Source organism: Lepidochelys kempii, chromosome 11, assembly GCF_965140265.1.
Source record: "Lepidochelys kempii isolate rLepKem1 chromosome 11, rLepKem1.hap2, whole genome shotgun sequence".
NCBI classification, from domain to species: Eukaryota; Metazoa; Chordata; order Testudines; family Cheloniidae; genus Lepidochelys; species Lepidochelys kempii.
The window spans coordinates 8,899,750-8,923,420 of record NC_133266.1 but is presented as its reverse complement, the minus strand read 5'-3'; the positions used below and the strand labels follow the sequence as shown (position 1 = coordinate 8,923,420).

The following is a 23,671-nucleotide window of genomic DNA, read 5'->3' as shown; positions in this document are numbered from 1 at the left end:
CGGCCAAAGTAGTGATATACTGGCAGCCTGGAAACCTGATGCCATGAAAGCAGTAAGAGGCTGAACCATATTCCTAATAGTTTTGTTACAAACTGATGGGGACAAACCTGGGGAATCCGGGCCTAAGTTCTTGTGAATATTGGTGGATAAGTCCATCTTTTCTGCATGTGAAATTGTGGTCTAGCCTGAGTACACAGGATATGGGGCTAGATGGACCTTTGGTCTGACCCAGTATGGCCATTCTTATGTTCTTATGAGAGGACAAGGTAGGTGAGGGAATATTTTTTATTGGACCAACTTCTGTTGGTGAGAGAGGCAAGCTTTCGAGTCATACAGAGCTCTGTGCAAGGTTGAAAGTTTGTCTTTATCACCAACAGAGAAGTTGGCCCAGTAAAAGATATTACCTCATATTACCTCAAAGATATTGCCTCAAAGATATTGTCCTAATATCCTGGGACTGACACAGCTCCAACTACACTGCGTACAAGTAGTGAGAGGACTATCAGAGACCTACTGCAGCTCCCTGGATTGCCTGGTAAGCTGGATCCATTCAAACAAAATGCATTTTAATGCAGTCAGATGCAAAAAGAAAAGGAGTACTTGTGGCACCTTAGAGACTAACCAATTTATTTGAGCATAAGCTTTCGTGAGCTACAGCTCACTTCAGATGAAGTGAGCTGTAGCTCACGAAAGCTTATGCTCAAATAAATTGGTTAGTCTCTAAGGTGCCACAAGTACTCCTTTTCTTTTTGCGAATACAGACTAACACGGCTGTTACTCTGAAACCTGTCAGATGCAAAGTTATATATCCAGGACCAAGGAATGCAGGCTATACCTACAGAAATGGGGGACTGTATCCTGGAAAGCCATGACTCTGAGAAAGATCTAGAGGTCATACCGGACAAGCAACAAAGCACAAGCTTCCACTGCAATGCTGTGGCAAAAAGGACTAAAGCAATTCTTGGATGTATGAACAGGGGAGTAGTAAGTAGGAGTTGGGAGGTGATTTTACTTCTGTACCTGGCACTGGGGAGACCAATGCTGGAATACTGCATCCCGTTTTAATGTCCATATTTCTAAAATTATGTTGAAAAATTGGAGATGGGCAAAAAAGAGCCACAAAAATTATTCAAGGTCTGGAGAAAATGCCTTACAGTGAGAGACTTAAAAAGTTCAATCCATTTAGTTTATCCAAAAGAAAAGTGAGAAGTGACTTGATTACAGCGTTTCGGTTCCTTCATGGGGAGTAAATATCAGGAACTAAAGGGCCCTTTAATGTAGTGGAGACATGCATAACACGGACCAATGGCTGGAAGCTGAAGCCAACCAAATTCAAATGGATCACACATTTTTGACAGTGAGGGTAACTAACTATTGGAACAAACTACCCAGGGAACTGGGGGATTCTCCATCTCTTGCTGTATTTAGATCAAAACTGGATGTCTTTCTGGAGGATATGCTTTAGCCAACCACAAGTTACTGGGCTCATTATAGGGGTAGTGCGTGCAACTGAATGGCCTGTGATACACAGGAGGGCAGACTAGATGATATTCTGGCCTTCAAGTCTATGAATCTATAAGTCCTGAGCTGCCCAGCCCTGGTACAAATCAGATTTGCAAGGGAGCAGCTTTAACTTACCCATCAGCTTATAACTGAGAGAGGTCAGCCTAAATATTTGGATTCAGATCTGAATACCTGGAAAGACGTTTGGATCTGGGTTGCTCATCTGGGTCCTTCTCTAGTTAAAATAGCTCAGAGAAACATCCAAAACTTTGGAGTGCTTATTCCCATCTGAACCAAATCTGTGAAACCTTTTGAGGTTTGGTTATCACTGGGTAATATAGTATTGCTTTAAAATTCTGTCATCCATTCAAATCACATTATTCCATTCTCCAATGATTCATATTTAACTGTTACAAATTAGGCTACAAACTTGCTCCTTCATGGTTGCAAACATTACTAGAACTCTAGAACATTGTTTTTTTACCCTTTCCATTGTCTGCTAATTAGTAGTAATATAATTGTTAATCCTCAGCCTTAGCCATTTGCGGCAGACCATCACATGCGTTACAATAAAGGCAATTTCCTGCATTCCCCAACTTCTAATAGTGGGTCTAAATTATCTAGGGTTAACAAAGAGTTGCATCACACTTTATCATTATATATCAAAAGATACAGGTATGACTATTTCCAAAGCGTCAGGACCCAGGGTAGAAATCACACCCCGATGAGTCTATGCTGCGATCATGTTAGAAAGCAAGGTACAAAAATGTAGGACCCTGTTTGGACTATTAAAAATTATGAATTTGGAAAGCACCAGCTTTAATTTCAAAAGCCAATCAGAAAATTTGCATACTTCAGCATCTGTTTGTAGTTTCTAACATGGCTTTCATAAATATAAAGCTAATGTGGTCTGGCTCTGCAGCAAAATAAATCCAAGTAAAAAAAATAAAAGTCTTTCATTATGGTAAATTCCTTTTTACACGAGTCCAGCATGTAAAGTGTATATTGTCAGCAAAAATTTTGTTAAAAATCCACAGCACTTGTGGTGAGGATGGGTTTACCTCATTGGAATGCGTCCTGTTCTGGTGCTTTGCTCTGTCTGAAGCGTTGGAAAAGGCTTTATTGCAGCCCTCATGTTCACAGACGTACGGCTTTTCTCCAGTGTGAGATCTCAGGTGTGTCTTTAAGTTCTCCAGTCGGGAATAGGCTTTGGCACAACCCTCAAACTAAAATAAAAACACAATGGGAGCAATTCATCAATCACAGTGGTGGTTTTTCCCTCCTCATCTGCTTTCCATTTCTTTTCCCTTTTTAGGAGTCTGTCTTTTACAAACTAACATCCACTTTGTTGAGAGAGCTTTTCCTTCCTGGGCAGAGCAATGTTGTCGAAAGAGGCTAGTGATTTAGGGAACCTCAAATTTTGGGTTATACCTGACCGGAATCTGATTTTCAGGCAGCGCTGAGCACCTGTTCTCTGAATATTAGGCTCCCCTTTAAGATGTTTCAGGTTGTGCATCCAAAAATTGAGGCCCCACCAAATTACTAGCTGCTTTTGAAAATCTTGACCAAGGTGTCTCCATTTCACTAGCTCCAAAGCTTGCGAGACAAGCCAGTTTTCTAAAGGAAAAGAGTTAAAATAGCAAGCTTTGAAGTTTCCCTAATTACAGTTTGGTTCCACTTTCCTGAGGGCTCTGAGGTCAGCCTGCCTGACATTACCATCTTAAGAACCAAGATCCTCAGTCTTAATGGATTCTTGGATGGCACCACAGGCCAGGGGCCTGGAACAAAAGCAACTTCCCACACAAAGAGCCAGAGGCACTCCAGAGACATCACCAGATTTTCAATGATGTAAGTCCCACCACCATCCAGTGCTGGCTGACTCTCCTTTTTGTACTATGGAAGGATTCAGCCAAGCAGCCAAAATGGCTGAGAGAAGATGAGATACTGCCCAGTAATATTTCCAAGTAGTAATGACACTGAACTAACAGCATACTTAAAACCACTGGATAGGATTTAAAAAAATGGGTGCCTAAAGCTAGTCTCTTAGGGTTGCATTTTCAGAAGTGCCTGACTTTGGCCTGGCTCTGCTCTCATTGAAGTCAAATGGGCCTTTTTGTCATTGGCTTCAGTGGGAGCAGTTAGGCCAGTGCTGAGTGCTTTGGAAAACCCCATACAAAAATCCTTATTCAAGTGCCTTAATATGTGATCTGAATGTCAAAAATGTCCCCAGCTCCCATTTCAATCTCTGGGGACCACAGCGGGCTCATTTTAATCAGTTTGTCTAACTCTGGAATTAGGAGGATCACTTCAGGCTGCCATTTATGAAAGTCTTGGGAATAAAAAGAGGCCCTTGTTCTGGAAAACCAAAAGTTAAGTCATTCAGTACTGTTCAGGAGAAACGGGAACTTTTGTTGGAACCATTCTGCCTCTCTCTCCAGTCTAGAACACTGATCAAAATGAGCACGAAGAGCCATGAATCTTGGGGTTACTCTCTTACAGAAAAGGACTGTAGTAATTCTAGTGATGGCTCCACACACCACTGTCTGCCATAGTACTTGCAACCATTCCTATATTATAGGAACACTATAGTCCAATTTAATGATGGATGCGATTGTTAAGGTTAAGATGTATAATTGTTTAGATAAAATGAAGGAACACATTTGCACAGGTAATTCTGTTCTAATTAGGGTCTCACATTGTGCCCATCACCATAGTTTCTGAGTGCTGTAGTAAGCTTCCTTTAGAAACATTTGTTTCATTCAGCATGTCATAACCATGAGTTAACAGAATATCATTAATTTGTTCTCTCACCCTGTGCTTACAGCATGTGGCATCATAGGTCATTTACACGTGTTGAAAAATATCACTCAACTTACTGGAAATCACTGGTAACTGAGCATACAGTAACTCACTCAGGTGGTCTAGCAATACTGGCTATTATCAGAGTAATGCAGTTCCCACCGTGGCCCAATTTTCAAATAATGGCATCTGAACAGGACAACCAAATCCTTGGGTGCTCAAACCAGATGTTCCCACAGCTAACGCTGGTCTGTGAATGTGGAATCTGGATGTCTTATACAGAAATGGGCTTTGCACTAAAACATCCCTGACCTTTGCATTAGATCAGATCCAAACTCCACAGCCTGGGCTCACCTCTAGTCTTATTTACATCACGTTCCCATGTCTCTCTTTTTGTTTAAAATAAATGGAACGTTGAGAAATCACAGCTGAACTGGCTTGGACAAGGAAAGCTTCTGCAGAGAAGGGTACTGGCCTCAGCATCATAGGCAAATAGAAACTCAGGATCTTCCCTGTACAAAAAGTGAGTTTGGGGTGCAGAGTAATGACGCCGCAATAATTTGAGTAAAACACATAGCCTGCTTGAAATTCTCCAGCCCGTAGGATTGACTCAGCTCCTGAGATGCTCAAATTACTTTCCAGTAGTTCCAATTCAGCACAACGACCTGGAGTTGAAATAGGCTGAAATGAGAAGGGGAGCTTCTGCTGCACCAGCTGAACAGGATGTGAGGGAGAAGGAGGAGCTCCCCTCTGCTTTTAGCATGGATTGGGGAGCTGATCCCCTGTACTTTTAGCTGCTGATCACTTCAAGGGCAGAGCTGACTCTTCCACTCATGTTCAATCCATTGCATCAAACAACACACTGAATAATCCATGGTGTTCTTATGAAAGTTTTATAGCACAGCGTAACTGTGCTCGGTGTTTTACCAGATCAACACAGAGAGATGGCCATGTGCCCTGGAGAGCTTACACCCTAAATGAGACACACAGAGGGTCAGAAAATTGACAAAGCAGCCATATAGGAAACAAGTCATATACGGTCTGATATTTTTGAGTAGAGACTGGGCTTGGGGATGGTCCAGGAGTGGAAGAGAATAGTGGGAAGAAGGCAAAAGGAGGAGGGATCTGAAGGAATGTGAAGAGAGACTCATCCTAGGAGCAGCATGAAAGCAAAAGCATGAAGGTGAAAATGGGGAATAGGGCACTGGGTCATGGTGGCTGCTGGATAGATCAAAGAGGGAAAGTTAGGGAGGCTGACAGGAGGAGGCTACAACAGTTCAGATGAGACAGCCCTAAAGAAAAGGGAAGACAGGGCCAAAGTTAACTGTGAGGCATGAGCCTGAGTTGTGAGGATAGTGGAGCTGCAAAGTTGATGGAGAGTGTGGAAGGGAAAAGGGTTTAACTCAATCCTTAGTTTTGTCTGCTTTGCACTGCTAGGACAACACAAAGCCAAGGAGCTGCCCTACAGGGGACATGAAGGATTGCCCAAACAGAGGGGACACATTGGATGGGGCAAAGTTATGTAGGGGATGTGCCAGGGCCAGGAGAGAGCCTTGTACAGCACAGTGTTCAGGTACTTAATGCAGGACCAACTCTACTCCCTGATACAGGTCTGAATTACAGCAGCCCTGGAATGCAAAAAGGTTATTCTAGATCCCTTTAATTGGGCCAATGCACACTACACATCACTCATCTGGTCTTCAGAACTTGGCCACCTAAACATTCTGGGGGCCAGAACCTTATAGGGTATCAACTTGAGTAGCTCCACAAAGGATTCACTCCACCAAAGAACTGGCCCAGCCGAGTCTTAATTTATGGGTGTAAATCACCAGATTACGTAATCTTCAGTGGGGGGAAATAGTTCGTAGTTGGAAAGCTGAATATGCAATACAAAACTCTGTGAGATAGGAAAGTATCACCCTTATTTGACATATAGGGTATTGGGGCACAGAGACGCTAAGGACCACATTTTTAAAAGGATTTACGTACCTAACTCCCACTGATTTCAAAGGGAGCTAGGTGCCTAAATACATTTAAAAATCTGCCCCTAAATGACTCGCCCAAGATCACACAGAACGTCTGTAACAGAGCAGGGAATTGAATCCAGGTCTCCCCAAATTCTGGGCTAGCACCATAACCACTGGACTAGCCTTCCTCTCCATTAACTTTAATGTCCCCAGGGGATAGCCTGCAAGTACTTAACGCCCATTAATGCTGACAGATTGGATCAGAACTTGCCCAGAATGGGGAGGTGGGTTCATTCATAGAGCTTTGGTGTGACTCTCTAGTCTGTGTCCAGATATACATTCATGTGGACACGAGCCCCCCACACCATTCTAACGATCTGCACAGAGCTGTGCCCCCATCGGCTCACCGTGCACTTGTGTGGCTTTTCTCCAGTGTGTCTTCGCATGTGCACCACCAACATGTATTGAGCCTTGAATGGCTTCTGCTCCCGAGTGCAGTCTTGCCAGCGGCAGACAAACTCCTTCTTCTCCCCGTGGATGTGATCGTTATTGATGTGCTAGCGTAAGAGAAAGAAAACCAGATCATGATTAGAACAGCTAAAGCCATCACCGCATGTGTCACTCTGAAATGCACAGAAAAAACAACAGTTCCTCTCCACAGCAGTTGTGGTCTGATGTTACCAAGATATAAATAATGCTATGGAGTCATATGGGGCTCTTGAGCTGTCTTTGGGGTTGGATGACAGGACACAGAATAGGATTGTTTAGACACAAGGGTAGGATGGTAATGCTGGCGTGTGATGGCTGTTGGCATGCAGAGACATACTGACCAATAACGTCTCATTGTTTCCTTGTACTCCTGTCTGAGCCCATCTGTTGTCTCTTGTCTTATACTTAGATTGTAAACTCTTTGGGGAGGGGGCCATCTTTTTGTTCGGTGTTTGTACAGCACCTAGCATAAAGGGCGTCTTTGACTAGGGTTCTTAGGCACCACGATAAAACAAATAAACGACAATACTGCTACTTCCTCAAGCACAGACCTGGTTTTTTACCTGTTCAAAGTGCTACTGACGCAATGGGCCAGGCCCTCAGCTTGTGTCAACTGGGGATTTGACCTATGCTCTGCAAAAGCAATGTGTATCCCTACTCTGGCCAACTGCAGAACAAACTGCACACATTATTTGTACTGGAAGCAAGGGGCTGTTGCTGTTTCAGAGGGCGGGAGAGCATTGGGAGTGTAAATGTACAACATGCGGACCACGATCCATGATCCCTGAGCTCCCACCCAGAATGCTTCTCAGTGGGGGGCCCAAACGTGACCCACCGACAGAGGAAGCAAAACATTCCTCTAGTCAGACATTACCGCAACAAAAGAGAAAGGATTCCTAAGCAATCCCCATTGCATACAATCCTATTTCTACTCAATTTAGATATGAAAAATGTCAGGGCAGCTGTGCGGCAGGGATGGGTAGAACCATTATATACTTAGTATGTAATGCCTTTAGTGCGGGGTCTGGACTAGATGACCTATTGAGGTACCTTCGAGTCCTACATTTCTGTGTTTCTAATAGCAGAGTCACTGGCCAGCACAGAGTAGGACAGTTCATGACAGACTTGGAAGAAAGGGATATGAACTGCTAGGAACTCTTTACTCCTCCTTAGAAGATAACCAGCATGTAACTTATCGCAGATTTCAGCACAGACGCCTATGGGCCTGGCCATGGCTCCCAGCCAACAAACACCCCACTAGGCCTGTGCTGAACCAGTTAGTGTGGAAGATGAGCCCTTTTTATTATTATTTATTTTACTGTAATAAGCAAAGAACTCAAACAGGAGGATCAGAGCCTCACTGTGCTAGGTGCTGTACAAACACAGAGGAAGACACAGGAACAGTTTGCTGAGAGCTAGGTAATAATCCTGACATGCTGTTCATTGGGACTTGATAGAGGAGGGAGAGCAATGGCTCCTTATGCCATTTTACCCATGTGGCACAAGGCTGGAATAAGTTCTTGCACTTTAATTTACATTCATTGTCAGCATAGGCCAGTCAGATGCCTCATAGCGGCAACGGAACCAGCAACTAGCACACCTGTGATTGCAGCTGGCTGGCTTGCCGTGTACCTGATCTTACACTAAAAACTCACCTGCCTATAATTCAACTAAATTAGAACTGATGAGACATATCAGATGCCAAGGCATGTGAGCTGACACCACATGTCCTATAGAGTCGAACACATGACATTTGCTAAAATGGAAAAAAAAAAAAACCATGATGGCTTTGTTCCACTTCCCTGAACTGCAGGTAGTTTAGAAAATTATATTCTTTAATATACATGCTGTGATATATACAAAACCATGACATTATGTTACTCTTTAAGAAACACTGCATGTGCACAGATTTGTCCATTTCCAGTCAACTACTGCTTCCTCACTTGTGCTCAACAGTAGGAATTTCATGCTTTTTAAAAGGGATTTTGCTACCACTGGGCAAAGCCATGCAGAGAGACCATGGTTTTTTCAGTTGGTGTAGGCCAGTGTAGCTCCACTGTAATCAGCTGAGGATCTGACCCCCACTATATCCTGAATCTCAGACTAACAGCAAACAAGAGAAATTTTTTTAAAAAATCCCAAATCAAATTAAAGTCTATGAAAGAGCAAAACATAAAAGCACTGCTTAGTGTTGGACCCGAGCACCCTCTGGTTTTTGGAAGCAGTTGGTTCTTGTCTCTGGAATGGTCCAAACCAACATTCCAGCTCCAAATCCCTTTCCAAATTATGCAGCTGTGACCCCTTTTTATAGTGCTGGTAAAGGGCAAAAGAAAATATGATTCAGTGCCAGAACGGATGCCGGCTCTAAAACATCCACCTGCTGTCAAAAGCTTAACTGCTGGCAGGATATGACAACATCTGTAAAGTATGTGCTAAGGAGAACTCCATAGTCTACTGCTAATTACTCAGTTCCATAAAAGCCTTCACCCCTGTGCTGAAAACACAGCAGCAAAGTGGAGCCTTGCTCTTACCTGGTGCAAGTCTAGATTCATATTTTACAAGGATAGGGAAGATCAATCTCTGAAGACGATAAAACAAATCAGAGAACAGTTCTGCAGCTGTATTGTTACATGTATAGACTAATAGACTTATTTCTCTCTGAACAGAATCTAGCTGCCAAAATCATGACCCCTCCACTCTCCCCCACTCCTATGACTTCAATAAAATACATCAACAGGAAGTCCTAAAATAAAATACTTGGGTTTGGATTTTTTAGATTCAGCGTTTTTTCAGCCATCCCCCATCCCTCCCAAGGTCAGACATGCAGATCCTGCCTTCGCTGGCCACTGAGATCAGTGGATTTGATGGTCTGTGAGACTTAGCAGCATGGGGAAACAAATGCTCATTAAAACAGAGTAACTTGCCCGCTCAGTCACAGCAAGGTATGGCTGCCTGGGCAGGAACAGAATTTAGCAACCTTGAGAATAAACTCAGGGTTTTGTTCATGCCAATCACAGAGCACGTTAAACTATGGACTAAAAGTACAATAGACTAAAACACTGCAGCTTGCTCACATTGAAAAACTAGCATGCTGTACATGGTATATTGCAGACTAGATGGTGACTAGCCCTCTGAAGATGTAGAAGGGCCTTAACTTCACCATTGTTCCAAAATCTCAGCCTTTGTGGCACTGAGACACCATGGTGATGGACCTGGTAGAAATGCCAATGGACAGATCATGCTCAAGGGCATATTTTATAGTGGGAGGAATGGGGTGAAGATAAGCCAAAATCACAGGAGGCTGCAGCATTCAGAATTGGCTTAGGTTTACTTTAGAGCAGTGGTTCTCAACTGTGGTCCACTGCTTGTTCAGGGAAAGCCCCTGGCGCCGTGTCCGCAGGTTCAGCCAATTGCAACTCCCACTGGCTGCGGTTCACCGCTCCCTTGGCCCGCGCCGCTTCCCGCAGCCCCCATTGGCTTGGGACGACGAACCGCGGCATGGCAGCAGAAGGGCCAACACACTGGCAGTGTTTTATTTCCCACTGCACTGGGGACGATCAGGGTGTTTAGAGCCCCTGCGTAACATGGGATGAGTCCCCGAGCAGCAGAGTGGACATTGTGGCAGTGGCGATGGCTGGGGCTAGCCACCCAGGCCTGAACCCAGAGGATTGGGTGGGCTTGGACTCGGATGGCTCATCTGAGCTGCCACTGCCCAAGCAGCAACACCCACAGTGCTATTTTTAGCATGCTAGCTCGAGCAGAGCTAGCCCAGTCTGTCTACCGGCACTGGCAATGACACTTCCCAGATGCAGCACAGACTTACCCACAGGGTTCAGTGACTGGGCTATGCAGGTGCTTTGTGTCCAACTGCCCGTTACAGGAGAGGAGATTCATCCCCCCCAGCAGCCATAGAAGATCCCCTACACACAGACCTTTTATTGGGCTTTGCAAGGGGAACCAGAATTACACCCTCAGCAGCTGAAACATAAGACTATCAAATAATCTAATCTAAGGCTTCGCTGCAACTAAACTCTTCAAGGAATTGTGAGCTGATCTTGCAGTGTTTGTACACTGTACCTCTAATTTGCACTGTTAGTGGCTCCCACAGTGAGCTCCTGCTGTAAAGTATCCTGATCTTGTGATGAAAAGTGACGTCAAATGCACAGAAATCCAAATTTATTGCTGGGGTTTCTTTCCAACATTACTCACATGGACGAGCTGCTCCTGCGTGTCATATTCCTTTATGCACCCTTCCCAGTGACAATTTGTCTCATAAATAACGTCAGGCTCCTGTTTACATTCATCCTTATCTAGATCTTCTTTCAGGTCTGTCAGATGCTCCTATAACACACAGAGTATTACATAAAGTGAACTTGTTTCATCTGAATTCCTCAGTCCCTCGTAGATTACAGGGCAGGTGTTAATTGATCATAAAGGAAAGGACAACTCATTATAACAATGTAACATTCTGGATTATCATGAAATACTGAGTTAAAAAGGGTCTTGCAGTTATGGATCTGCCCGAGGAAATCACCGCTAGTGACAGGCTAATCTTAAAATGTTTGGGGGTCTGATTTAGATAAACACCCACATCTTTGGACTCCCACCAGCTAGATCAGATATAGAGTGAGGAAAGACTACAGAGTCCATCGTATTTATACACCCACAATTACTCTAGGGTAATACTATTATCCACATTTTACAGAGGGGATACTGAGGCACAGTGGGACTAAGAGATTCACCACAGTAAGTCTCAAGGAAGAGCAAAGACTTGAACTAAGGCCTTCTGAGTCCCAGGCAAGTACCCTAAGCACTGGACCATCCTTCCTCTCTTGTGAATATTTTGTTTCTTTTGCTACCTGGCTCTAACTGGATGGAATAAGAAAATGGAAGGGGAAAATAGCCACTGAATCTTTTCAAACCATTCAAAAAGTTCGGTTGAGTCTTGTTGTATCCACACACATCTGTCCTTCCTCTACAATGATAGGTAATAATAGGTAATAATAATAATACTTAGCATTTATACAGTGGTTTGCATCCTTAGAGCACTTTACAGGCACAAACTAATTAATCCTGAAAACATTCCTACGAGGTAGGCAAATATTAATATACCCATTGTACCAAAGGGGAAAATGAGGCAGATAGTTTAAGTAACTTGACCAAGACCATACATTGAGTCAGTGTCAGAGTAGAACTCAGGAACTTCTGTCTCCTGCTCCAACCTTAGTCCACTACCATGATATAGCCAACTGAGCCTATGGTTGGAAACCTTCCAAGTTCTAATCCTGACCTCTTGTCAAGTTGCTTAAACTGCTCTGTGCCTCAGTTTCCCCATCTGAAAATGAGGGAAATAATATTTTCCTCTCTTTCTGCAGTATTATATGGATTGAATAGTTAAAGATTGCGAAGTGATTTGAACATCTACAGCACTATGTAACAGCAAATTATTATAATTAAGATGTAATGATGATTTAACGCACAGGCCTTGTAGCAGCCATGTGTATCGCAGTCATTTCCAGCACGACACAGTCTGTTTTCACTGGAACGTGACAATCAGAAGCAACTATTTACCAGGGAACATAATGTTACAGCAGGGGTTCTCAAACTTAATTCCACCACACACCCCTTCTGACAAAAAATGACTACATGACCCCAGGTTCCCGCTCCTTCGATGAAGTGAGCTGTAGCTTACGAAAGCTTATGCTCAAATAAATTTGTTAGTCTCTAAGGTGCCACAAGTACTCCTTTTCTTTTGGTGAATACAGACTAACACGGCTGCTACTCTGAAACCTACAGTGGTAGAATTATACTTGTAAATTTCCCCATGTAGGCAAGCCCTAAAGTTGGGAGGGGAGCAGAGAGGTGAAGTGACTTGATCAAGGTCACCCAGCAACTCAATGGCAGAGTTGGGAACAGAACTCAGATCTTCTGATTCCTACTCTAGTGCCCTATTCACTGAACCATACTAAGGAAAAGGCATGATTTTACTGGAGACCAATGCAAACTCATTTGAAAAGGGATGATATGCTGTGACCGTACACTATTATATTAACTTCAAGCTTCTTGTCCTCATTGTTAGAACTCCTCATGACTCTGCCACTTCTCACTTATTGACCAGGATCACATTGCCTCCATCCACTGTGCTCCACCAACAAGTCCATCTTTGAACCCTTCTTTAGCCACTGTTCCCAAGCTGTTATAGCAGTTTCTTCCCCCTTATCCCTTCAGCATGGAACACCCTGCCTGAAGTGACCATCAGGCCACCCACCTCTCCTCTTTCAAACCTTTTCTCGAGACCCACTGGAGTGTTGCGATGATTAACTAGTTCATGCTCGTACAGAGCTTGGAAGGTGAGAAGTGCTACATAAAAGCTCAAGTATTATTATTAAAGCAGCTGTCATGGTATCATATGCCAGGTGTGACTTTTATGTACATTTTTTACAACTCATGCATGGAGAGATTTGTTCTAATTAGCCCTTGATTGTTCTTTTGAAAAGGCTGCTCTGATCACAGAAAATTGCTGAAAGTTACAAAACAATTTCTGAGGAAAGGTAGAATCTTTAAAACATATATCAGAGGCCTGTACAAAATCAGAGATGGAAAAGTCTTAGGACATTCAGAGGTGCTGACTACATACAGCTCCACTAACTTCAGCTGGAGTTGTGGGTAGAGCTGGTCAGGAATTTTCTGTCTAAATGTGTTCCCCCCGCCCCCAAGTCCCCGTCAGAAATGCAGTTTCTGCCAAATGCAGTTGTTGCTGAAATTTTTTGATTTTCTATCAGGAAAACAGAAATGAAATATTTCGGTTCAGGTTGGGTCGACTCATATCAAAATATTTCAGTTTGTTCAATTGAACCTAAACATTTCATTTCAGGTCAGTCAGATATTAATCTGTGACTGACTGAATTGCCATGGCATCTTGTGCCCCCATGGACTGGGCTACTTGACTGGACTAACAGATTTATTTGGGCATCAGCTTTCGTGGGTAAAAAAAACCCGTAACTCCATGCATCTGAAGAAGTGGGTTTTTTACCCATGAAAGCTTATGCCCAAATAAATCTGTTAGTCTTTAAGGTGCCACCAGACTCCTCGTTGTTTTTGTGGATACAGACTAACACGGCTACCCCCTGATACTTGACTGGACTACATCTCCCACACTGCACTGCTGCTTTCCCTGTGGTTGAACCACTGTAGGACATTATGGGAGTGCTATGATTGCTGTGCATGATGGCAGATATCCAGCTGGGGAGCCTAGCTCATGGGGTGGGAGTTGGGGCATGAGGCACCAAGCCATAACTCCAATGAGGCACCAGAGCAGCTCAGGTAGATGCTGGCCAATGTTGAATTGAAACAAAATGCAACATTTCCAAATTAACATATAGTGATAGACTCAAGCTCAATCTATTTAGCTTAACAAAGAGAAGATTAAGGTGTGACTTGATTATAGTCTGTATGTATCTAGATGGGGAACAAATATTTAATAGAGGATTTAATTTAATATTTAATAATCTAGTGGAGAAAGGTAAAACATGATCCAATGGCTGGAAGTTGAAGCTAGACAAATTCTGACTGGAAATAAGACATACATTTTTAATGGTGAGAGTAATTAACAACTGAAGCAATCATGGGTTGTGGTGGCATCACTGAATTTTTAAATCAAGAGTGGATGTTCTTCTAAAAGATCTGCTTTAGGAATTATTTGGGGACGTTCTATGGCCTGGGTTATACAGCAGGTGAGACTAGATGATCACAGGGGTCCCTTCTGGCCTTGGAATCTATGAACTTTTCATTCCACAAAAATAAAATAAAATAAAATAAAATAAAATTCCATTTTTGATTTTGATTGGGTTAACAATAAATGTCAAAATATCGGCATTTCCTTCAGAATGGAAATTCCAGTCTTCAGTGAGCTCTAGCTGTGAGTGCTCAGACCTGCTGAAAAACAGGTCCCTTTTGTACTAAGTCATCTAAGTCTATTCTTTCTGCCAATGCAAGATTGCCCCCTACAGGGTATTTCCAATACTTTGTCCAATCAGTTTTTAAAATGTTTCAAGCCATGGAGCCTACACTTCTCTTGGGAGACTGAGCCACAGATCTCCTCATTAGGAACTGTTTCCAAATACCCAGCCTACATTTTTCTTTTGTTAATTTCATCCAATTACTGCTAATTAAATCTCCTTGCATCACTCTACATGATTCTTCTCTTTTTTGGGCACTTACTTTATTCATAGGACATAGTGAGTCAAATAATAAGAAAAATACACGTACACAATTGCATTGGTATTCCCCATGGTTCTCAAAAAGAAAAGGAGGACTTGTGGCACCTTAAAGACTAACAAATTTGTTTGAGCATAAGTTTTCGTGAGCTTCAGCTCACTTCATCGGATGCAGTGAGCTGTAGCTCACAAAAGCTTATGCTCAAATAAATTTGTTAGTCTCTAAGGTGCCACAAGTCCTCCTTTTCTTTTTGCAGCTACAGACTAGCACGGCTGCTACTCTGAACCCCGTGATTCTGTAAATGTGATCATCAGTATTGGCCATGCACTTCTCAAAATCTGTATGTAATAAAGGAGGATGGTGCCAGTAAATGTGCAGTAGTCTTTCCCAGGGCTCATCCGATACATATGCTTGGGAGGACAGGAAATTTCTTTCAGATCTCTTTCATTTTACTACAAGAAATAAATATGCGGCCTTATTAGCCGGGGTGGCGGCCAGATTGTTTTTTTAGGTCGTGTGCTTTCTGCTGTTGTGTATTGTTGCACTCCTAAACACAAAGCTCAAGAGAGATGCCTCTTTGCCCTAATCGTGCTGACTACAGCATGTTTATCTTTCCCTGATATGCTATCTTCATCAATTTTACCAGCCCCCAGATGATTGCACAAGTTGCTGTCCCCATGCATCATGCTGAAACCTGCTTCTGAACCAGTGCAGAAAGAGGAATTTGTCATAAACTCTTCTGTTCACTTGACAATAACACAGCCTAATATTTCATGAAAATGAAGTGCCCAGAGCACTTCTGATAGTTTACAGGTGTGATAAAGAACAGTCAGATGGATATTGTCAGCCATTAAACAGTTTGCAATAGCAGAGCTCTGAAAAGAAAACAAAGGTCTGTGGACCCTTCTCAGTGTCAAAAGTTGTGTCAGTGATGTAAAGAATGATGCTAAGAGCAATTCCGTACTCAGAAGTGAAGAAGCTCTTTCTCAGAGCTTTCTACCTACATGCAAGACTTCCTTGTAATCTATGTTTGCTTTGAGACATCAATATTGCTTGCTATGCACTGAGGAAGGGTCAAGCATAATTTTTATAAGTTACCAGGGCTGAAATAGTCCATCCTTCTCTCTTTCTTTCTGGGCAATGCACCAGGAATCCAACTCCCAAGAACCCACATAATGTTTCCCTCAATAAATCACAGAAACCCTGCTCCTGTACCTTGTTGGGTCTCTTTATTTGAGATCAGCTCAGTTGCCTTGCAAACTTTGATGCCTCATTACAAATTGCAAAGAAACATGAAGTGAATACAATGAAGACCCATCAGCTCACTGCATTAGGTCAACAAGACAATTTATGCCAAGACAGTTACCTGTGTGGCTGGGGAAGCTGGTGGCATACCCTCAACTTCAGTCTTGACTTTGCTGCGCTTGTGAATTACGGGATTGACTGTGCTGCTCACGGCTGACTCGCTGCTCTGCTTGTTCTAGGAAAGAAAAATTGGGGGTGATGTGGCATTAAGGTTTGAAAGAAAAATGATGCAATACAGCCTCATAACATCGTCTCCAGTTTATGGCAAACTGGTGAGGAAAAGGAACTGGGCTGGTCATTGGGGCCACCTGTCCAGGACACAGACCAGTGCTGGTTGTCTACACTGGGTGAATTTTACCCATTTGGAGTGTGCACGGAGAAAGACACAGACTGAGAGAGAAGGAGAGAGAGAGAGAATAAAGGAAAGAGGGCAGGCCTGAAAAAAGCAGTTGTGCATATTTAGGGATGCCATTCCCAACTCAGCCACTGCTTCAGTTTCAGAACTATCTAGATCCTGTCAAATTTAGCCAATTGTTGATTAACACCCACACTGCCACCCCTCCACCCCAAGAACAAGCCATGGTTTATTTCTCCAAACAAGATGAAATAACACGGTAAGAAACCAAATAGTTTCTATATTCTGGTTTCATGTGGCGTTGTCTTTATACTGTGTGTGTACATGAGAGAGAGTGTACACACTTGACTTTGCTCCAGAAAAAAATAAGAGAGGCTACAAGAGAAAAAGCACAAGACACACACACAAACAACAGTCAATTAAATTAGAATATTAAAACTGTAATGACATTGCTATTAATTACTCAAGATCCGTACAGTATTTATGTAAACGGACACCCCACTTCCACCACCTACATTATTTTGGAACTCAGTTTGTTAGGAATGAAATAAAGCAGAAGAAAACAAAACCAGTCAAATAACTCTTCAATAACAAACCGGAGTGTGCAGTCCAGCACCCATGAGATACTCTAGAATAATAAACCAATCTGGACAGTCTACTCCAGAACAATAAAATACAATAACAAACTGAAATGGGTATGTAATGGAGTGAAATAATTCTTTTGGTTGTGACACAATGGTAGTTTAAACTTCCAAGTACTGACAGTAAGAAGCCAAAATTATTAAAAATATGCCATGTGTACTCACTAATATTCAGCTGGTGTGTGTACTCAAGGTTTTCATATGTTTGGTGCCTGTGCATCCATTGTGTATGGCTAATTTTGAAAATTGGGCCCACAAGTTTGTAAAACAGACAATAAAATCAATACAATTTACACCCAAACCAAGAGCCCATTTCACAACTGTCTTCCCAATGTCATTTGAAAAGTCGGGGGGCATGTTAAAAATTCCTCTGGAATGGATTTCTAAAATGAAAAACAGCCCCTTCTTTAGCACAAAAGGGAAACTGGGATCTGACGTGGCCATCAGTCCTAAAATGCTTTGCATTTTGTATCTTAGCAAACATAGTGAGGGAAAGAATATAGTGGTTTTAAAAATATCTGCATGATTTACAACATTAGCAGAGGAGCAGGTCAAACAAAGGAAAAGCAGATTGGTGAATACACTACTTCAATTTGATTCACTGCTTTTAAACTCCAATATAGCAAAGCACTTAAGTTCCTTTGACTTTATTGGAACCTAAGAACTTAAGTGTTTCACTAATAGGGATAGACTTATAAATATGGCTAAGTGCTTTGCTGAATAAAGGCCCTAGATGGTCATAATATGTTATTTGCAAATATGCACATGGCTGCTTCACAGTCACAAAAATGCTTTGTAGTTACATCTGATGTTTGCTGTTTGCTATTTGTCACTCTCCTGTAGAAAACTTTCATCATCCAATCAGGGAGTAGAAAATATAACATGACCAATCACATGAATAGCAGTCACCATGAACATTATGGGTGAAATCCTGGCCCTACTGAAATCAGTGGGAGTTTTGCCATCAATGGGGCCAAGTTTCCCCCTAAGTGGTCAACTTGTTGTAACCCATCTGTGAGTCTTTGCTCCCCGTAGACCACATTTACAGAATTATGAGACTGCTTGATACCCTGGATGGGACACCCACCACTTGCACTGATGAACTCTGGATACATGAGCAGAATTTAGGAATGGCCTGATAACTTAAACCAAGAAAAATCCTGAATGCATTTAATTTTTGTTCAGATTTTCAAATGCACTGCCCACTCACAACTCCAACTAAAGTCAATGAGAGCTGCAGATGCTCAGAACCTCTGAAAATTAGGCCCTATTTGATCAGCTCTAATGGATATGCTTTTTCAAGTGCAGCTAAATTTCACTGCTTGGCTGTATTAAACACATCACATTACCTGAACTGGCTCCTACCTGATTAGAGTCAGATATGCAGCTGTTGTTATTACTGATCTGAGCAGGAGCTGGGTTGACAGAGATAACTGCCATGTGTTGTCGTGGAGGGAATGTGGGGGAAGGCTGGATCAAAGGAGGCGTATGTCCAAATGCTGAGCTCAAGCCTCTCTGCTGACTCAGGATCTGCTGGTAAGTCACTGGGTTAATGGGATGGGGGAAGCTGAATGCTGGACTGCAATAAATATACAAATAGAGGAGGAAAAATTACAAGGAGAAGTTATTTTAAAAAAAGAATTAAAACCTTGGCTAGTGATTGAAGTAAGGGTAGAACTTCCTGCTGATTATGGGAAAGAGGATAAAGTGGGGAAACTAGATTTTCTTTAATCTTCCATGATATACAGTATGGGATATTTTTTACACAGATATTATTGGTCTCATCTGTACTTTGGTATATTTGTGGACCCCTTCTAGTCACACAGTACTGCTAGAGATTTCTTTTTTTACGGTGTTTGAAAAGAATGGATTACAATGGGGGAAAAACTCACACATCTTGCTTTGCAACAATGCAAGGTTTTTCCAGGTAGACCTTTTTTGCAACTTCCCAAGCTTGTGGCTACGCTACTCTTAATACAGAAGTGAAGTCACCTGGCTGTCAGGCACAAATTGCAGAGGGAACATTTAACAATCAATTTTACATATTTAAAAAATATGAAATTTACTCTGCATTCAACTGAGCTGGAAGATGGCTCACGGGACTACTAAAATATGTAACCCTTCTTCTGCAGGTCATTAGTTCAACCCCAATTTAGATCACTCATAGCCAGAAATCATTCCCATCTAATAGTTATCTGGTTGCCAGTGTGGTTGCAGACTAGGATGTAGTAGACACACCATAAAAACTACCATCAGAACTACCAACTTTGCTAGTAGTCTTCCAATTCCACTGCTATCAATCTGGCACTTTAGGGGCTGATCCAATGAACATTTATATACATGTAACTTTACTCACAAGCAAAATTACCCACAGGCACAAGTGCTTGCAGGACTGGGCCTTAATTAGCAGTATGTTCATGTTTTTATTTTAAATAATAAACGTGACTAGGCAATTAAGGCTGCTTCTATTCTAAACCAGCTAATGACAACATGACCAAAAAGCAAAGGCCAAAGTCACTACCCTGTTAAAAAGCCCTTGTGGCTAAATAAATGTTAATGGTTAATGACATAATAAGAGCTGATGACAGGTTACTGTAGAACAACTGTTCTATATAATGGAACCATCAGAAAACTCACTTTATAACATATGACCATCCCTCTGTGGTGAGATGTATTAATTTGCGTCACTGCTGCCACTGATGAACTTTTAAGTGGTTAAAAATAAAAAAAGTCAATCTGCACACAATTTATTAGCCGTTAAACTGTTTTCTATGTATGACACACACTTAAAATTCTTAAGATTTAACATATGCCTTGTAAAATACATATTACATGGTTCTAAATTAATTATTATTATTATTGTGGTAATGCCTAGAGGCCACTAGTCAAGGATCAGGACCCCATTGTGCTAAGCAACGTACACAGATATAATGAAAAGATAGTTCCTGGCTCAAACAGTTTACAGTTTAAGTATAAAACAAGAGATTTGAGGTGGATCCAATAGACGGGGAGAACTCATGGGAACAGTGTGATGATAAGTATGATGAGTAGTTAAAATCTTGAGGTTTCCTAAAGCTAGAATTATGTTATAAGTACTTCAAAAATTTTACCTGACAAAGCAACTTTTCTATTAATATCTAACTTTTACTAACAATAAGATCAATCATTGTTTAGGACTGCATTGCTTCTATGAACTCTTGCATTTCTTTCTAGGTGTCTATAATAACATTATTAATAGGAAAAAAAACCCATACCTAACTTCTCAGTGGTAAAAATAATAACACTACAGTGTGAAACCTGCCTTAAGCAACCACTCAAGGATCTGACAAAATTTGTTCCTTTAAGGGAAGTGCTTTTTAATTAAGGATGGAACAGGATTTTACTCAAGAGCCTAGATTTTTAAAAATCAGTATTTAAAGTTAGGCTCCTAAGTCCACACAGGAATTAATTTTTTAAAATCTTGGCCAATACATTTGGGGATACTTTGAGGTAGTTTTCTAAGATGTGAGATTTCCTAACAAGGCCAGTCAAGCCATTCACAGCAAACATTTTAATAGATGAATTTAGCCTTTCTTCTGCTTGCAAAGAGGTATGAACATATTATTATTAATAAAAATCTGGCAACCAGTATTCCCTCCCCGTAAAAATATATACACTCTAAAGTACCATCATATCCACCATTGCAGAAGAAACAGGCTAAATGTAGATTACCCTTCCACATGCACGAAATCAAAGAGAGGTTTCATTTTAATATACAACACAGACCCAATGTACATTTTTGGAACAAGATTCCATACAATCCTAGATGGCCAAAGCTTGAAAGGTTCCTTTCGTACAGCTTTCGTTCTGACAATGGACTAATTATATAGGCACAAGATCAAAGAAACGAAAGGCTAAATGGAGCTGCTCGCCCTGCTTTACCTTATTGCCCCGGCAGATAAATGGCCATAGGAGCCACTAGCTGCAGAACTACCTCTGGAGTTATTAATATAAGCCACCAGGGAGTTAGGGGAGGTCCTGATCATTGTCTGAAGATCAATGCTGGCATCAGACAGCGGGGATATGGAGAGGGCTCGCTTTCTGCTTAATCTTGGAGTAACCCTTGGGCTTGAAAATCTTGACACTGTAGGAAAGAAAAAAAAAGTGTGCCTAGTTAGACAAAAGCAGGCGCTCCTTGTTTCAGTTTTTATAGGAAGAATAAATGAAAGCAGTTAACAGCACAGTACCTTGCTTTGTAACACTTATTTTAACATTGGGAGTGGGATTTGACCTGGGAACACACGGAAGAGTTGCGTCCATGTGCACACACACATACTCTCTCTCTCTCTGTGACTCACACACACTACAGACAAATTCTTTTTGTTGCCATTACAGTGATTCTTATGGAAGAGAAGAAGCAGGAGTCAGGTGCAATAATTATAATGGGGATTCTTGATTGAGGCTGCTGAACTTTGGTTTTGCCTGATTTTCCAGCTCTCAGGCTGCCTGATTCCACCACACAGGCTCTTCTTGAGACCCAGATTTAGCACAGAACGTAAGTATGTGATTAACTTTAAGCATGTGAGTAATCACATTGAGGTTGATGGGGTAGCTTGCTGAATCAGGGCCAATAAGCCCTGAGCAAGGATTATCACTTTCTCACTTGCACCACTTCTGCACTGACATAACTTCAGTGGCTTCACCAGTGCAAGGGAGAGAAGTGTCAGGCTACCAGTTTCTTAAAAAAATAGGGCCCAATCATGCACATGCTCTGTGTAAGGGGCTTCTAGGGTCTGACTCAAAGTCCACTTAAATCAATGGGAGTCTTTCCATTGACTTCCATGGACTTTGGATGAGGCCCTTGTTGCATTAGCAATGACTGCAGGATCTGCTGTCTAGTTTGTCTTGTGTTTTTACAGCACCTTACCCAGTGGGGACTTGGTCCATAACAGGGTTCCGAGGTGATATACAATACACAGTAGAAAGAAACAACATATCAATAATAGGAATACTTTTATTCATTTTGATTTTCTAAAAAGCGGATGAAATGCCGATTGCCAGAGTTTTCACTAAATGAAGAGTCTGCAGGGTGGGTAACAAGCTGTTCATTCACTAGAAGAGCCTGGATAAACACGAGGTTCCAAAGGGTCCATTTTTAATTAGTTTTACCTAAAAATAATTAACAGATGTATTTATTCCTCCAATCTTTACTCACAGATAGATACTATAAGGTTGCAGAAGAAACACTGCATTCTTCTTTCCAAACTGAGTGGTTTTCAATGCCTGCTTTAAGGTCCCAGCTGCACACAGCGATAACTATGGAACTACTTATTATTGGCACCTCCAAAATTTTATACGCCCCAAATTTTACATTAGAAGGGACTGCTTGGCTCACAGGGATGATAATGGGACATGATGCCCTGTGCATCTCATCCCTAGTAGAGCTGGCTGGAAAATGGGGAGAGGGGATAATCATGATTTCACCCCTCCATTTTTCAACAACATTTTGAAACTTCTGACCAGCTCTAATCACAAGTTCAGATCCAGATGAGGTGAGCATCAGTTAAAAAAACGTTCCCATATGATGATGGTTTGGGGACCTATGTTAAATGGGATGGAGGCCTGATTCTTAGCAGAGAGGCATCTTTCTTACCAAAAAACACCATCAAATTGGGCAACAGTTGGCACCCTCGTTAGCATTCTCAGAAGAGGGGCTCTATTGAATGAGAAAAGGAGGAGAGATGTAGAGAGCTTCTTGTGTTCACGTGAATACACTTGTAGATACCTGGGTGATGGACAAGGTTTAAGTACCAAGAGTGATAGAAGTACAGTATGGGGATGGAGGCTGTACTGCACTGATCCCTAGATCCTCTCCAAGCTTAGGGGTGAATGTAGGGAAGCTGCTGACCTTGCTTTCAGTCCTTGGAGGACAAAAAAGAGCTTCGGTCTCTGGGGCTGTCAATCAACACCTTGTACCAGCACTAAATTAACTTAAAACAGAAAAAGCCCCTGAAGATTACTCTGAACACGGTGATTTTCAATGACTTAGCGGTAAGAGAACTGGACTGGAATAGCACCGCATCAGAGCAGAAGGAGAATCTTAGAAATTGGGTATGTGCATTTGTCTAGGGGAGGGAAGGAAATGAAATAAGCACTAGCACAGTGCTGAGCATCCAGTTAATGAAAGAGGTGAGACTCCAGGAGCCTAGAAAGTAAATTAAGAGTTTTAAGAAAACCTATTTGACAGCTCAAGTATAAAGTGCAGGCTCTTACCCTCAGAGGGGACCTGCCAGGGCCTGGACCCTATGAACAACTGTCAGTCAATCAGGCATGAAGTCATTTCCACCTTACCTGGTTTTGGTTGTGGGAGTCTGAAATAAATGGAGAGCTTATACTGGACTAATTTGGACTCTCTC

General features: G+C 42.0%; 1 protein-coding gene across 1 annotated transcript in view; it reads right to left on the bottom strand.

Moving 5' to 3' along the window:
• GLI2 (GLI family zinc finger 2) overlaps positions 1-23,671 on the bottom strand; it is a 244,572-nt gene that overhangs the window by 9,437 nt on the left and 211,464 nt on the right. The window contains exons 6-11 of the mRNA XM_073304689.1: positions 21,198-21,399; positions 18,642-18,855; positions 16,342-16,455; positions 10,968-11,099; positions 6,677-6,826; positions 2,565-2,729 (exon numbers count right to left, since the gene is read on the bottom strand). Of these exons, the coding sequence (XP_073160790.1) occupies positions 2,565-2,729; positions 6,677-6,826; positions 10,968-11,099; positions 16,342-16,455; positions 18,642-18,855; positions 21,198-21,399 (977 nt within the window). The remainder of the gene's footprint in view (positions 1-2,564; positions 2,730-6,676; positions 6,827-10,967; positions 11,100-16,341; positions 16,456-18,641; positions 18,856-21,197; positions 21,400-23,671) is intronic.